Source organism: Scylla paramamosain, chromosome 31, assembly GCF_035594125.1.
Source record: "Scylla paramamosain isolate STU-SP2022 chromosome 31, ASM3559412v1, whole genome shotgun sequence".
Taxonomy (NCBI): Eukaryota; Metazoa; Arthropoda; class Malacostraca; order Decapoda; family Portunidae; genus Scylla; species Scylla paramamosain.
In genome coordinates this window covers 10893305-10908784 of record NC_087181.1, presented here as the reverse complement: position 1 = coordinate 10908784, position 15480 = coordinate 10893305, and the positions used below count along the sequence as shown (strand labels likewise).

At 40.3% G+C, this 15480-nt stretch overlaps 1 protein-coding gene across 1 annotated transcript; it reads left to right on the top strand.

The window, feature by feature from the left end:
• The first annotated feature begins 1538 nt into the window (after positions 1-1538).
• Positions 1539-13584, top strand: LOC135116473 (HUWE1-associated protein modifying stress responses-like). The gene is made up of 5 exons (XM_064033950.1): positions 1539-1836; positions 5374-5448; positions 5827-5995; positions 9753-9883; positions 13236-13584. The coding sequence occupies exons 1-5, from the start codon at positions 1641-1643 to the stop codon at positions 13436-13438; spliced, it is 774 nt and encodes a 257-aa protein (XP_063890020.1). The 5' UTR covers positions 1539-1640; the 3' UTR covers positions 13439-13584.
• Positions 13585-15480: the final 1896 nt, after the last annotated feature.

Sequence of the window (15480 nt, the reverse complement as noted above, 5' to 3'; positions counted from 1 at the left end):
TGATTTGTATCTTGAACCCTCAAAGTTGTGAATTTAGAGAATGGTCTCATCATGAAGGGGCAGGGGTAAACCAGTCTATGCTGTCAGGCCATAATGGGGAAGTGTGTCCAGCTGTGCTATGCTTAATTTTTTGGGGGTATTGTAGGGTGGTCCATAAAACTACTCATATTTCAACAAGGCGCTGACAGCGCTAAGAGTGTGATTGATGTGTGTGTTGCCGGTCTGGTATTATAGAAAGACAGAAGTTAAATGTTTTAGATTTTTGAGTCTTATTGCAGGAGCTTAGCATGGGGTGGCCCTTAGGAAAATTACAATGATGGGGTATTGAGTATTGATGAAACGAACTGGCAGACAAAGCTTCCGCTATAACCCATAAAGGAGATTGAGGGAGTTATTTTTATTCTTATTTTATTTAGAAGAAAAGGTGAAACTAGTAAATATTGTATTCTGAGAGAGAGAGAGAGAGAGAGAGAGAGAGAGAGAGAGAGAGAGAGAGAGAGAAGCTACAGCAAGAGAGACAAGCTTCAACAAGGAGAGAGAGAGAGAGAGAGAGAGAGAGAGAAGCTACAGCAAGAGAGACAAGCTTCAACAAGGAGAGAGAGAGAGAGAGAGAGAGAGAGAGAGAGAGAGAGAGAGAGAGAGAAGCTACAGCAAGAGAGACAAGCTTCAACAAGGAGAGAGAGAGAGAGAGAGAGAGAGAGAGAGAGAGAGAGAGAAGGAACTTAAAAAAAAAATGATAGAAAAAACAAAAGAATGATAGTTTATTCCCGAAAAAATAAAAAGCGGATGACACCGAGCTAAAAATCATAAAAAAAAAAAAAAATCAGATACGAGGAATCAAAATAAACAAATAAACAAGAGCAACAAAATAGGTGAAAAAAAGGGTCAGTATTTTGGTGATGCTTAAGCATAAATCATCATTTATAAAGAAGAGGAGACTGAGAAGCAACAATAAGATTGTAAATGAACTAAAACTGTACCCCCCAAAAAAATTGACATATCCTGCAAGGGGACAAATTGAACAAGGGGAAGAAAGAGGCGCAAAAATAGATAACACGCTCTCCTATTGATATATGTGCTGCCTTTTTATATTTAGGGAACATTCTTAAGTATCATTGTACTATTAATGAGTCGTGAATGGGCAAAGGGAGGGTAGAAATCATCATTTGAAAAGAGAAATAGCATTCGTCCTTGATGGCAGCAGTGAGACAGACCAGCCTCACAATCCTTGACACACCTCGCAGTTGTTCTAATAAACATCCACATTATGACCAAAACAAAGCCCTGTAACTTATAACATATATAAAAATACAGAAGATACAGGAAAAGTAAATTAAACCAGTAAACATAACTGAAATCACATAAAATGGAGACTGTGGAATATTTACAATTTTTATTAAATAACTAAGGTAATACAAAACAATATTCTACTTATATAAAACAAGCTATAAAAATAGTAAGATGTTTAAAAAATTATAACGAGTGATGAAAACCTATGAATATGAGGAGAGATAAAGAGAAACAGCGAGAAGTACTGGAACACGGAGACACAGCTGAGAGGGAGACGGGCAGAGGCAGGCAACACCTTCCTGCTGCACCACATATTTCTACTCCTGACGATCTTCCTGCCACCTGAGGACATGAGTGAGGGGCGCGACGGCGAGGAGGACGTGCTGGGGGACTGCTGGATCACCTCATGGGAGCAGCAGACGGTGCAGGAGCTTGAAGGAGAGGCAGACCACCAAGAACATTTACAGGGCGAGGCGGACGCGGCTGCCGAGAAGCTTTGGTCTCTCTTCCAGGCAGCGGCGCAGTGTGTGGCCGTCATGTACAAAGGTGGGCAGTGCCTCTCGTTACTGTCATTTTGGCCTCGGGGGTGTTTGGTGGGGCTGTGTTTCCATGGATGTGACGCGCTGTTATTGGTAATCCTCTCTCTCTCTCTCTCTCTCTCTCTCTCTCTCTCTCTCTCTCTCTCTCTCTCTCTCTCTCTCTCTCTCTCTCTCTCTCTCTCTCTCTCTCTCTCTCTCTCTCTCTGGGTGTTTTGTGAGGTTGTGGTCCCTCAGGTGTGACGAGAATTTTATTACTGGTAACCCCCTCCGCCCTCTCTGCCCTCTCTATTTTCGGATTGGGAAATTTTTTTTTATTTTTATTTTTATTTTTATTTTTATTTATTTATTTTTTATTTATTTATTAGAGGTGTTTATTTTTTGTGTTTAGTTATTTTGTTGTGATTGTGAAGGTGTGTTGTGTTGACATGAGCACCACTGACTTCTCATTTTTGCTGTGACATTATTGACCTGAGTTATGTCTGGCATGTTAATTATCTTTGTCTAATTTTACTTGTGGGCTGCCTTATTGGTGTTTGTTTTTCATTTTTTTTTTTTTTTTTTTTTTTTTTCTTTCATATTATTTTATAGGAGGTGATACAGGAGTGGTGGTGTGACATGGGCACCTCAGTTTCATCATGTTTGTTGTAATGTTACTGATCCGAGTAGTCTCTCATATTAAGGTGACAGCCAGCTGTATTCTTTAACGAATATTTTTGAAGTGCACAAAAAATTTTGGAAGTTGAAAAGTTAGAAACCAAATTTCATGAAACTCACAAGTTGAAATAATGAAAAATACATGGATATATTAAGATTTCAGGTCTATAGGATACACCACTCATGCAGACAAAAATTCCTGACTGCCTCCTTGTATGGGATTGTCAGATTGGTATATAGATGGTTAGATTTATTCAAGTTACTTAGATAAGGCTGATAGTTTTAGGAGCGCTTCAAGGCCTTGTCTCATACCCATCTGCATCCTCACGCACACCATCAGACTCATAGCATAAGAGAACAAGGCTGGAGAAGGAACAGAGACCCTACATTGAGAAGTTATCCAGTAAATATAGTGCTTTTAGTGACATCTGGTCTTACACACATCCATACACACACACACACACACACACACACGATAAGAAGAGAACAAGGCTAGAGAAGGAACAGAGGCCCTACATTGAGAAATTATCCAGTAAATATAGTGTCTTTAGTGACATCTGGTCTTGCACACATCCCACACACACACACACACACACACACACACACACACACACACACACACACACACACACACACACACACACACACACACACACACACACACACACACACACACACACACACACAGGATAAGAAGAGAACAAGGTTAGAGAAGGAACAGAGGCAACATTGTGAAGTTATCAAAATATTGTACACCTAGTGACATCTGGTCCCATGTAGGAAAAAAGGTGGCATATGTCATGTGATGTGGCTGCCATGTATGGCTGCCAATGTGTGATGTCATAGTGAAGCAATCAGGGCCACTCCAAGCTAAGCAGTCTCAGATCCTGACTTCTCTGCTAAATGTCCACACAGTATTTTTAGTATAAAGTGATGATGTGTTACTTTATTGGGCTGAGTGTGAATGTGTGGTGTCTTGTCTCGGGTGCCTCATATGGGATTGCTAGCTTGGTATACTGATAGATGGGTAAGATGTGTTCATCTTTTATGGTATAAATACTGCAGATCATGTGTTAAGGTGAGGTTTAGGGATGTCACTATTTCTTTTCCCTTCCCCCAATACATCCTAATATTAGAAATGTCATCAATGGCATTTTATGTCACTCCTTGTGTCTAAATTGTGAACATAGGGAAGACTGAGGATAACTATATTGAAGCAAACATAGGAAGGAGAGGATGGATTGGACAGGACAGGAAGGGAAGACAAGGGATGTGAAGTGAAGCCCTCCCTCTCTCCCCCACCTTGGTAAAATCCCCTGGCTTGTTTTTTCCCAGTAGCAAAAGAGATGACCGTATGATGTGAGGGATGGTGAGGGGCCAGGGAGTCTTGAGAAATGAGTGGGGATTAACAATGAATGCATTCTTTCATCCTCATCCTTATCTTGAAGTGGCATGACTCATGGATAAGAAATTTGAGGAGTTTTGTTTTTCTCTTCTTCCTTCCTCTTGTTTACGCCTCACTTGTAAGGAATCAGTATAATCAGTCCGTCAGATTTGCAGTCTTACTTTTTTTTCACTATATTCCTCATTTCTTTAGGATTAGCAACATCATTCAGTCAAATTCCTGCATCTTGCATTATTTCTCCTTTCACTTTTTCATGCCTCATTTTGTAAGGGGTCAGTAGTATTAGTCAGTCAGTCAGTGTTATATTTAGTCCGGCCATCATTTTCCTCCTGTGACTTGCTATGTTGCATTATGTTTGGTATGTGATAGAGAGACTGTCATGTGATACTTGAGGTGACCCTGTTGTTGCTGTTTTGAAGTATTGTGCCCCAGGAATACAGGGAGGGTAGTATGTTATATCAGCACCTTATTCTGCTCTACTTCACAGATTGGGATTCTGAGTAAGAGAGAGAGAGAGAGAGAGAGAGAGAGAGAGAGAGAGAGAGAGAGAGAGAGGCAGGAAATGAGGAGAAATGAGTAAGCAGTGTAATTAAGAAAGACAGGAAAAAAACATGTGTGCAAAATTTAAAAATAATTGGGAAAGATGTGGATGGATAAAAGTTGTATAAAATAAATGAGAATAGACAGGAAAGACAAGAATGTAAATAAGATAAAAAGAGAATAAATAAACTCTGCAAATGAGAGACATGAAAGACACGAATGTAGAGGGAAAAAAGGAAAAAAAGTAGTTGTATTTGGAAGGACAGGAGAAAACATGAATGCAGGAAAAAAATCTTAAATGCCATTTTTAATATTGTGTGAATAAACATTTCCTTTGTTATGTACATACACTGATCTGACAAGACTTAGCACATTTCTGCCATAGTGAAGTTAGAAGAGGACTCATAAATTGTATTAATTCAAGGTATCTTACAACAGGATATTATGTTAAGGCACGTTATTGTCGTGACTTGGGTTAAGTGGCTGAGTGGTCACTGGGTGGTGGTGTGGTCAGCACGCTTGGTTTGTAATTGAGAGGTCCTGCATTCAGATCCCAAAGATGAACTGTTAAGTGAGGAATGTATGTATGTAATACCACCTGATGAGTATTACTGATAGAATAGATGTTTGTGGTTATTTGGCTGTGATGAGATCCAGTGAAGATATTGCAGGTTATATAACAGGACAAGACCCTGTGGATATTGCTAGTAAGGATTGTGGATGTTATTTGAGTGACTAAACCCAGTGATTATTATGATAAGACTGTTCACATAGATTACATAAAAATTAGCTTTGTGTTTTCATTACAGAGATTGGTTACATTCATATGTAGATACCATATTCATGTTAAAAATATGCATCAGTGAAGATGGTGGTTATTAAACAGTCACAACTCCCAGTGACTAGGTGCTCGTGGTGACTAGCCCGTGCCTTGTGTTCCCTCAGGTGCAGCCGACAGCCAGCAGTCCATGTGGGTACCTTTCCAGACAGCGGCCGGCCACATCACTGCCCTCTACAAAGGTATGGATTGCCACTCATGCACTGTGCACTGATGTTCTTATAGTTTTGAGAAGGGGACACCTCTCTTGCACTGTGCACTTTGATCCTTTGCGTATGGCTGGGAATGGAGGGAAATAGAGAATAGGTGGACAGTAATGAGAGAAAATTGAGGAAGTTTGACTAATTGAATAGTGAAGTAGTGAAAGATATCAATGAATAGAGAAAAAAAAGAAAAAAAATTAATGTCACCTCCATGTATGTGGATAGAAATGAAAGAAATTAAAATAAACATCATAAAAAAAAAATGTTACCTTCTTCATGTATAAAGAAAAAGAAAAATGAACACTACCTCCATGGATGAAATAAAAACAAACCTAACCTAATATTCCAACCCTACAGATGCAGTGGAGTGTGTGCGGCGGGGCGGAGAGGTGGGCATGCAGGCCGGCTACCAGAGGAGGACCCGGGAGGTGCTCAACTGGGCCAGGCGCAGGAGGCACTTCCGCCGCGAGGAACTGCTGGCGTTCCTAGCTGGCAAGACACCCCCTCACAGACCCGCACATATTAGGTGGGTGTGCTTGGTAGTGGTATTGCTGGTGGTGATGGTCTCGAGGAAGTGAGATGTTGACAGTACTTGTGTTTCTCTTGTTGTTTTAGTATATAGATGCCCCCACACAGCTTCACACATATTGGTGGTGGTGGTCGTTTTTTTTTTTTTTTTTTTTTTTTTTTTTTCCTCTCCTCTTTCTTATGTAGGAAGGACACTGGCCAAGGGCAACAAAAATCCAATAAAAAAAATATGCCCACTGAAATGCCAGTCCCATAAAAGGGTCAAAGCAGTGGTAAAAAATGGATGAATAAGTGTCTTGAAACCTCCCTCTTGAAGGAATTCAAGTCATAGGAAGGTGGAAATACAGAAGCAGGCAGGGAGTTCCAGAGTTTACCAGAGAAAGGGATGAATGATTGAGAATACTGGTTAACTCTTGCATTAGAGAGGTGGACAGAATAGGGGTGAGAGAAAGAAGAAAGTCTTGTGCAGTGAGGCTGCGGAAGGAGGGGAGGCATGCAGTTAGCAAGATCAGAAGAGCAGTTAGCATGAAAATAGCGGTAAAAGACAGCTAGATATGCAACATTGCAGCAGTGAGAGAGAGGCTGAAGACAGTCAGTTAGAGGAGAGGAGCTGATGAGACGAAAAGCTTTTGATTCCACCTTGTCTAGTAGAGCAGTATGAGTGGAATCCCCCCCAGACATGTGAAGCATACTCCATACATGGACGGATAAGGCCCTTTTACAGAGTTAGCAGCTGGGGGAGGTGAGAAAAACTGGCGGAGACATCTCAGAACACCTAACTTCATAGAAGCTGTTTTAGCTAGAGATGAGATGTGAAGTTTCCAGTTCAGATTATAGGTAAAGGACAGACCGAGGATGTTCAGTGTAGAAGAGGGGGACAGTTGAGTGTCATTGAAGAAAAGGGGATAGTTGTCTGGAAGGTTGTGTCGAGTTGATAGATGGAGGAATTGAGTTTTTGAGGCATTGAACAATACCATGTTTGCTCTGCCCCAATCAGAAATTTTAGAAAGATCAGAATTCAAGCGTTCTGTGGCTTCCCTGCATGATATGTTTACCTCCTGAAGGGTTGGATGTCTATGAAAAGACGTGGAAAAGTGCAGGGTGGTATCATCAGCATAGGAGTAGATAGGACAAGAAGTTTGGTTTAGAAGATCATTAATGAATAATAAGAAGAGAGTGGGTGACAGGACAGAACCCTGAGGAACACCACTGTTAATAGATATAGGAGAAGAACAGTGACCGTCTACCACAGCAGCAATAGAACGGTCAGAAAGGAAACTTGAGATGAAGTTACAGAGAGAAGAATAGAAACCGTAGGAGGGTAGTTTGGAAATCAAAGCTTTGTTCCAGACTCTATCGAAAGCTTTTGATATGTCTAAGGCAACTGCAAAAGTTTCACCAAAATCTCTAAAAGAGGATGACCAAGACTCAGTAAGGAAAGCCAGAAGATCACCAGTAGAGCGGCCTTGACGGAACCCATACTGGCGATCAGACAGAAGGTTGTGAAGTGATAGATGTTTAATAATCTTCCTGTTGAGGATAGATTCAAAAACTTTAGATAGGCAGGAAATTAAAGCAATAGGATGGTAGTTTGAGGGATTAGAATGGTCACCCTTTTTAGGAACAGGTTGAATGTAGGCAAACTTCCAGCGAGAAGGAAAGGTAGATGTTGATAGACAGAGCTGAAAGAGTTTGACTAGGCAAGGTGCAAGCACGGAGGCACAGTTTCGGAGAACAATAGGAGGGACCCCATCAGGTCCATAAGCCTTCCGAGGGTTTAGGCCAGCGAGGGCATGGAAAACATCATTGCGAAGAATTTTAGTAATTGGCATAAAGTAGTCGGAGGGTGGAGGAGAGGGAGGAACAAGCCCAGAGTCGTCCAAGGTAGAGTTTTTAGCAAAGGTTTGAGCGAAGAGTTCAGCTTTAGAAATAGATGTGATAGCAGTGGTGCCTTCTGGTTGAAATAGAGGAGGGAAAGAAGAAGAAGCAAAGTTATTGGAGATATTTTTGGCTAGATGCCAGAAATCACGAGGGGAGTTAGATCTTGAAAGGTATTGACATTTTCTGTTAATGAAGGAGTTTTTGGCTAGTTGGAGAACAGACTTGGAGTGAAATGTTGACAGTACAGTGAAATCTTGGTTCTAGAACTTGATTAATTCCTGAATGCCTTTTGAAATCTGAAATGTTAAAAAATCGAAACTATATTCTCCATAGGAATCAATATAGAATGGATTAATCCATTCCCAAACACCAGTCTACCCAGTCTTAGTGGCTTATGACACACTTCCATAGCCAAAATGGCTACTTCACAACATTTCCAGCTCAGAAATTGTTTATTCAGAAAAGATGTATTGAATGAAATTAGTGACACAGAATTCATAAGAAGATACTGCTTAGACCATGCAGGTATTCTCTTTGTCACCGATCTAGTGAGGGAAGCCTTACAGAGGGGACAGAGAGGAGCAACCCACTTACTGCCAAAATGAAGATGTTCATAACACTTAGACATCTTGCTGCTGGGAAAAGCTACTGGAAAAATGCAGTTGTGCAATAGTGATGGTGTTGGGGGTCATCGAGAGAGCCACAGGTAGATGTTCATAACACTTAGACATGTTGCTGCTGGGAAAAGCTACTGGAAAAATGCAGTTGTGCAATAGTGATGGTGTTGGGGGTCATCGAGAGAGCCACAGGTGGCTTGGGATAATTCCTGAGTGCCAAAACTGTTTATCTACATTGAGGCTCTTCAACAGGATCACATTTATGTTATTCCAAAGATTGAATTACTGTCTTGCACTCTGTGTCCCTCCTCCAAATATTTAAAAATGAAGTAAATATTTATAGACACTATAAATTAGTAATAAACAGTAGCTTTTGCTGTGTTTTTTAATATTTGAACTCAAGTAACTTTTGTTCAAGAACAGAATTATGGTACTGCAACCGAAGCAATAATGAGCTCAAAATTTTGTTAAAAAACAATTTTTTTTTGAGAAGAGAGGCATTTGGTAAACAAAGTTGCACTGTTCTTAGTTTCTCTTGTTGTTTTAGGATATAGATGCCTCCACACAGGCTCACACATATTAGGTCACTGGTGCTTGGTGGGCTTGAGGGGGTGAACAACGGTACTTGTTCTTTATATGTGCCTCAGTTTGTGTATTCACATGCCTGTATGTTTGGCAAACTTATCCTTCCTCATCTTTTTGAGGAAGTGAAGGACAGTGTTTGTATTTCTTGTGTGTGCTTGTTTTTGTGTGTTTATACTTGGTGGCCTTCTATTCTTTGTTTTCTTGTGGTTTATCTTTGAGGAAGTGAAGGACGGTGTTTTGTATTCTTTGTGTGTACTTATGTGAGTGCATTTATGTGCTTATTTATAGTGTACAAACTCTGTGGTACTTGTGTATTTTTATCTAGTTCTTACCTCAATATAGTGTATGAGTGTATTGACCTATTTGTGTTTGTATTGGATGGCATCATCCTCATAGTCGCACATCTTTTAATAATTTAAGAGAGATTTCCATATCAGGCATTGCTTACATTAACTGCATTTTATCTTATCTTACAGCAGCTTGTAACATGCTACACCTTATCTCATTATTGTAGCATGTTCACTGAATCACTTGCATAGCTCAAGACCTAAACCTTTCACCTTCAAGACCTAAACCTCTCCATAGTTCACCAGGACCTAGAACCTCTCTATAGTTCAAGACCTAAAATCTCTCCATAGTTAAGACTTAAATCTCTTATTTTCTCTCACACAGAGGGTCACCACGCACTCGCATCTCCCTGGAACGTATGAGTCCCCGCCTGCCCAGCCCCCACCACCCCCACCACCACAACCACAACCCAGAACCAGACCTCAGTACCTTCAGGGAAGCTCTCGGCATACCAGGTAAGCTGGTGGTGACTCAGTAGTGTCTTACGAATATTGATGCTTAGTCTTTCAGCTTCCTTAATCCTTTCAGAACCAGAGAGACTTTCTAAACTTCAAAAAATCACTTCTTATTAGTCAGGAAAGGAGTAAATGGAGATATATTGCTAGTTGATGAGTAGCTAAAGGTAATTTTTAAAGTCCTCTTTACAACTTTATCATCTTCATGCACTTTTATAATGATGTCTAGATTAAAAGTGAGCTAATATCATGATACTCAAATGGTTAAGTCTTTCACTGTGATATGCAATAATTTACATCACTAGAAGTAATGAAATTTTTATATAGTCACCAAGAAAGAAAGAATGGTATTAAAAGAATGGATTTAGTAATTTTTTGTCAGTGCAATGCATGAATGTGCCTGTAGAGCAAGGAGAAATGTCAGGCATTTGTAATTAGGGGAAAACATGACAGATAGCTGGGAAGTGTTGAGTCACCTGCTTGATTAAATGTTTCCTGTTGTTTTTTTTATATATGCTGGAGACCATTTGTTGAGTTGCCGAAGAAGATTGACTGGTGACTGACTGACTGGTGAACTATGTTAGATTTACTTCATTCAGTCAGTCCACTCCTTGACTGACTTTGACTGATGTGTTGTGTGTCAGTTTTATCTCAACCAGCCAGTCGCTCCTTGACTTACTTAAAGTAGACTGACGTGTTATGTATCGGCTTTATCTCATTCAGTCAGTCCCCTGCTTGGCTTACTTAGATTGATTTATTTCTATGAAGTTAGGCATTCTGAGATGTCTCTGCCAGTTTTTCTCACCTCCCCAGCTGCTAACTCTGTACAAGGGCCTTATCTGTCCATGTATGGAGTATGCTTCATGTGTCTGGGGGGGTTCCACTCATACTGCTCTTCTAGACAGGGTGGAATCAAAAGCTTTTCGTCTCATCAACTTCTCTCCTCTAACTGACTGTCTTGAGCCTCGTCTTGAGCCTCTCTCTCACCACCGCAATGTTGCATCTCTAGCTGTCTTCTACCGCTATTTTCATGCTAACTGCTCTTCTGATCTTGCTAACTGCATGCCTCCCCTCCTCCCACGGCCTCGCTGCATAAGACTTTCTTCTTTCTCTCACCCCTATTCTGTTCACCTCTCTAACGCAAGAGTTAACCAGTATTCTCAATCATTCATTCCTATCTCTGGTAAACTCTGGAACTCCCTGCCTGCCTCTGTATTTTCACCTTCCTATGACTTGAATTCCTTCAAGAGGGAGGTTTCAAGACACTTATTCATCAATTTTTGACTACTGCTTTGACCCTTTTATGGGACTGGCATTTCAGTGGGCATTTTTTTTTTTTATTGAATTTTTGTTGCCCTTGGCCAGTGTCCTTCCTACATAGATAAAAAAAAAAAAGTTTTACCTCATTCAGTCAGTCTGCTCCTTGGGTTATTTATTAATTTTTTTTTAATGGGCATGGGCAACAAAATTCCAATAAACAAAAGAGGCCCACTGAGATGCTGGTCCCAAAATAGGGTCCAAAGTGATAGTTAAAAATTAAAGGATAAGTGTCTTGAAACCTCCCTTTTGAAGGAATTCAAGTCATAGAAAGTTGAAAAATACAGAAGTAGGGATGGAGTTCCAGAGTTTACCAGGGAAAGGGATGAATGATTGAGAATACTGGTTAACTTTTGCATGAGAGAGGTGGACAGAATAGGGGTGAGAGAAAGAATAAAGTCTTGTGCAGCGAGGCTGTGGGAGGAGGGAAGGTATTCAGTTAGCAAGATCAGAAGGGCAGTTAGCATGAAAATTGCAGTAGAAAGATAGCAAGGGATGCAACATTGCAGTGATAAGAGAGAGGCTGAAGGCAGTCAGTTAAAGGAGAGGAGTTGATGAGATGAAAAGCTTTTGATTCCACCCTGTAAAGAAGAGCTGTATGAGTGAAAACCCCCATACATGTGAAGCATACTCTATACATGGACAGATGAAGCCCCTGTATAGAGTTAACAGCTGGAAGGGTGAGAAAAACTGGTGGAGATGTCTTAGAATGCCTAACTTCATAGAAGCTGTTTTAGCTAGAGATGAGATGTTAAGTTTCCAGTTTAGATTATAAGTAAAGGACAGACTGAGGATGTTCAGTGTAGAAGAGGGGGACTGTTGAATGTCATTGAAGAAGAGGGGATTGTTGTCTAGATGTTGATAGATGGAGGAATTGAGTTTTGAGGCATTGAACAATACCAAGTCTGCTCTGCAGTACTACTATACTATACTGACTGACTGACTGACTGGTTGTTGTGAATCAGTTTTATCTCATTCAGTCAATTCCCTGTTTGGCCTGCTTACTTTAGCTCTTCTTATCATGACAGTTATTCATTAAGCTCTTTGGCTTGCTTAGTTTAGCACTTCTTATCATGATAGTTACTTGTTAAGTTCCTAATTAACAGACTCTAATGGAGGTTAGTGGGGCTTTCAGGACTGTTCTTGATTCTAGTGACAGCTTAACAAGGTTTCTGTGATAAGAATTGTGAAAATACTCCCATGAGAACCTGGCTTAATACCTCTGGCATTTGAAAATATTCCTCATGAGAACACAGTGTTTTAAGAGTATGGATGTTAAAAGTACAAGGATATGATGACGGTCTGCAATAGTGTAGCTTATAGATTTGTAGACACTTATCCTTTAATTTTTGATGACTGGTTTTGGAGACTGGCACCTCAGTGGGGCCTTTTTTTTTTTTTTTTTTTAAGTTGCCCTTGGCTGGTGCCTCTCTTATAAAAAAAATGAAAGGAAAAGAAATGAATGTATCTCTACTTTTACTGCATATCAGAAATAGGTGCTTACAAGAATATAATGGTTTGTAATGGTGCAGCTTGTAAACTGTGATCATTTCCTTCCCTGTTTATGAGAAATTGGTGCTTACAAGGACATCATGATGGTTTCCAATAGTGTAAACCACGTAAACCATGCATATACAAGAAGGATATGATGACAGATTACAATATTGTGGCATAGAATATATATATAATTTTTTCTTTGCTCATCAGAAGTAAAATATAATGATTTACAATAGTGTGCCTTGTAAACCATGCATATACAAGGAAGACATGATGATAGATTACAATATTGTGTCTTAGAATACATGTAATTTTTTTTTTTTCATGCTTATCAGTAGTAGAATACAATGATTTACAATAGCGTGCCTTGTAAACCATGCGTATCAGAAGTATAATATGCTGATTTACAATAGTGTATCTAGTAAACCATACATGTTAGAAGTAGAACATGATGATTTACAATAGTGTACCTTTTAGAATATATCATTAACTTCCTGCACATGGGAAGCCCAGAAAATGACGCCAGCTTGCCTCACAGGTCAGCCAGCAATCACCATGCGGCCCTCAGCTGTGGGGTCACCTGCCCTCTCCTCTCGCCGCCGCAGCTCAGCCCACCTGCCGGAACTCCAGGCCTTCCTGTGCGATGAGTTTGCCCGCAACAAGAGGCCCGCCCCCTCCTCCTCCCCCACCCACGACGTCACCATGGACTCGCCTCAGCACAAGCGTTCTCGTTATACTTAAAAGCCTTGTCTCAGGTTTTTGTTTTTTCTCATTTTTTTTTTCTTTCTTTTGTAATTTCCCACCTTTGCTTTGTATTTTTTACTATTTTTTTTGTTTTTTTTTTGGCAGGTGTGTGTGTATGTGTGTGTGTGTGTGTGTGTGTGTGTGTGTTTCTCATTTTGAATGTGTAATTTTGTGCCTAAGGTGATACAGTAATTGCTGTTACTTGTTTTTTCCTGTTTTTTTATTTTCTTATTTTTCCCTCCATATATAATTCTGTATGAGTTTTTATTTATTTATCTATTTATTTTTTTTGTACCACTTGGATATTTCTCTGCTGCTGTTGGCATAAAAAAGGCCTTGGAACATATTGGCTTAATGTGTACAGTGTCAGCAAGGTGTGACAAACTAACACAAAAGAATTGTCATCGTTTGCCCTTTTGAATATTTATGAATCAGAGCTGCTGAACTTTCATGAGCCACAGAGAGCTTTATTAGTGTTTCTCATTCATCCTAACACAACAGGGAGCTTATTTTATCCATAAAGACTAGAATTGAATTGAATGCTAGTGAGCCAAAGTAATCTGGCCAGAATGAAATATACCACTGGTAACTTATTTCTTCCACTAAAGACTCCAAAATTGGATACTTGTGAACCAGAGCTATTTGCCAACCTTTCATGAGCCTCTTAGAATTTTCCAAGTGTTTTTGCTTCATCTTACAGTACAGGGAACTCATTTCTTCCATCAGAAACTACAAAACTGGATGCTTGATCACCTTACATGAGTTTTTAAAACTTTACTGCTGTTCCCCATTCACCTTCCAATGCAGGGACTCATTTCTTCCATTAAACTACAAAACTGGTCTGCACTCAAATGCCAAACTTGTTGAGTGACGCTGTACACGTTGAGGTGGACACAGTATTTCCATGGGTCAGGTTTTTGCTACAGTGTGCAGAGAAGGATCTTATTGTAATGCAAATGGCAAGCTGGCTATGTGTAGGTGGCCGTTTGGCAAAGATTGCAGGTATTTTATGCTGAACAGTCATTATATTTCCTGACAGTAACACAGATAGCAGCAAAAGAGACAAGTATTAGGACACACACACACACACACACACACACACACACACACACACACACACACACACACACACACACACACACACACACATACACACACACACACACATACACACACACACACACACACACACACACACACACACACACACACACACACACACACACACACACACACACACACACACACACACACACACTCTCTGCCTCTGACTGCTATACCGGAGTCTTCTTGCAAATAAGTATGCTAAAGAAAAATAAGTATTACTCTCTCTTCCCATCCAAGAATCTGATGTACCAACAGTTAACACTATTTTCGTGCCTGTTTGCTGCTGTTGATGTGTGTATGTATGAATGTTTGGTGTGTGGAGTGGACAAGATGAGCATTGCTTCTCTTGGGCAGCACAAAGTATTGGAAGATGTCTTGGGTGGAGGAGTGTTGGTCTCACAAACTCTTGCTTCCCACACTGTACTGTACATAGGTAGTTGTGTGTTTGTTTACCAATAATTTGAGCTTTACCACCCCCTTCCCCTCCTCCCATTTGTTGCAGCTTTGTTGGTTTCTTCCTAAGTACACTTCTGGTGTTTAAACATTGTTGCCAAGTTAATTTTTTGCTCCAGTTTTGTGGGAATATCCCTTAATTACATATTTTCTATTTGGCTTTATTTATAACGAGAAGAAGCAAGTTACGTGTGTTTATGCTTATAGGTTTCTGTGGCAGGATTTTGTGAGGGAACTGATTAGATAAAGGCACCATTTCAGCTTGTGTGTCTGTGTTCTTTGTGTTTGTGTTGATTGTGTTCATGCTCTCTACTTGATGCTGGCCCTCAGAGCTTGTAGGTGACCTCAAGCAGGGAGCAACATCCACACAGCACAGGACACAGAGTAGACCAAGCCAGCCTCCTTTCACAGGTCCTTAGTTTGTGACCTGCTGTGCTGTGTTGTGGTGCAGGTTTCTTCAGATCGACAGTGTGGGTTGA

Coding starts and splice junctions, on each gene's coding strand:
- LOC135116473 (XM_064033950.1), top strand. CDS start 1,641: ATGAGTGAGGGGCGCGACGGCGAGGAGGACGTGCTGGGGGACTGCTGG. Junction 5,449..5,826: donor CATCACTGCCCTCTACAAAG/GTATGGATTGCC, acceptor CCAACCCTACAG/ATGCAGTGGAGTGTGTGCGG. Junction 9,884..13,235: donor GGAAGCTCTCGGCATACCAG/GTAAGCTGGTGG, acceptor CTTGCCTCACAG/GTCAGCCAGCAATCACCATG.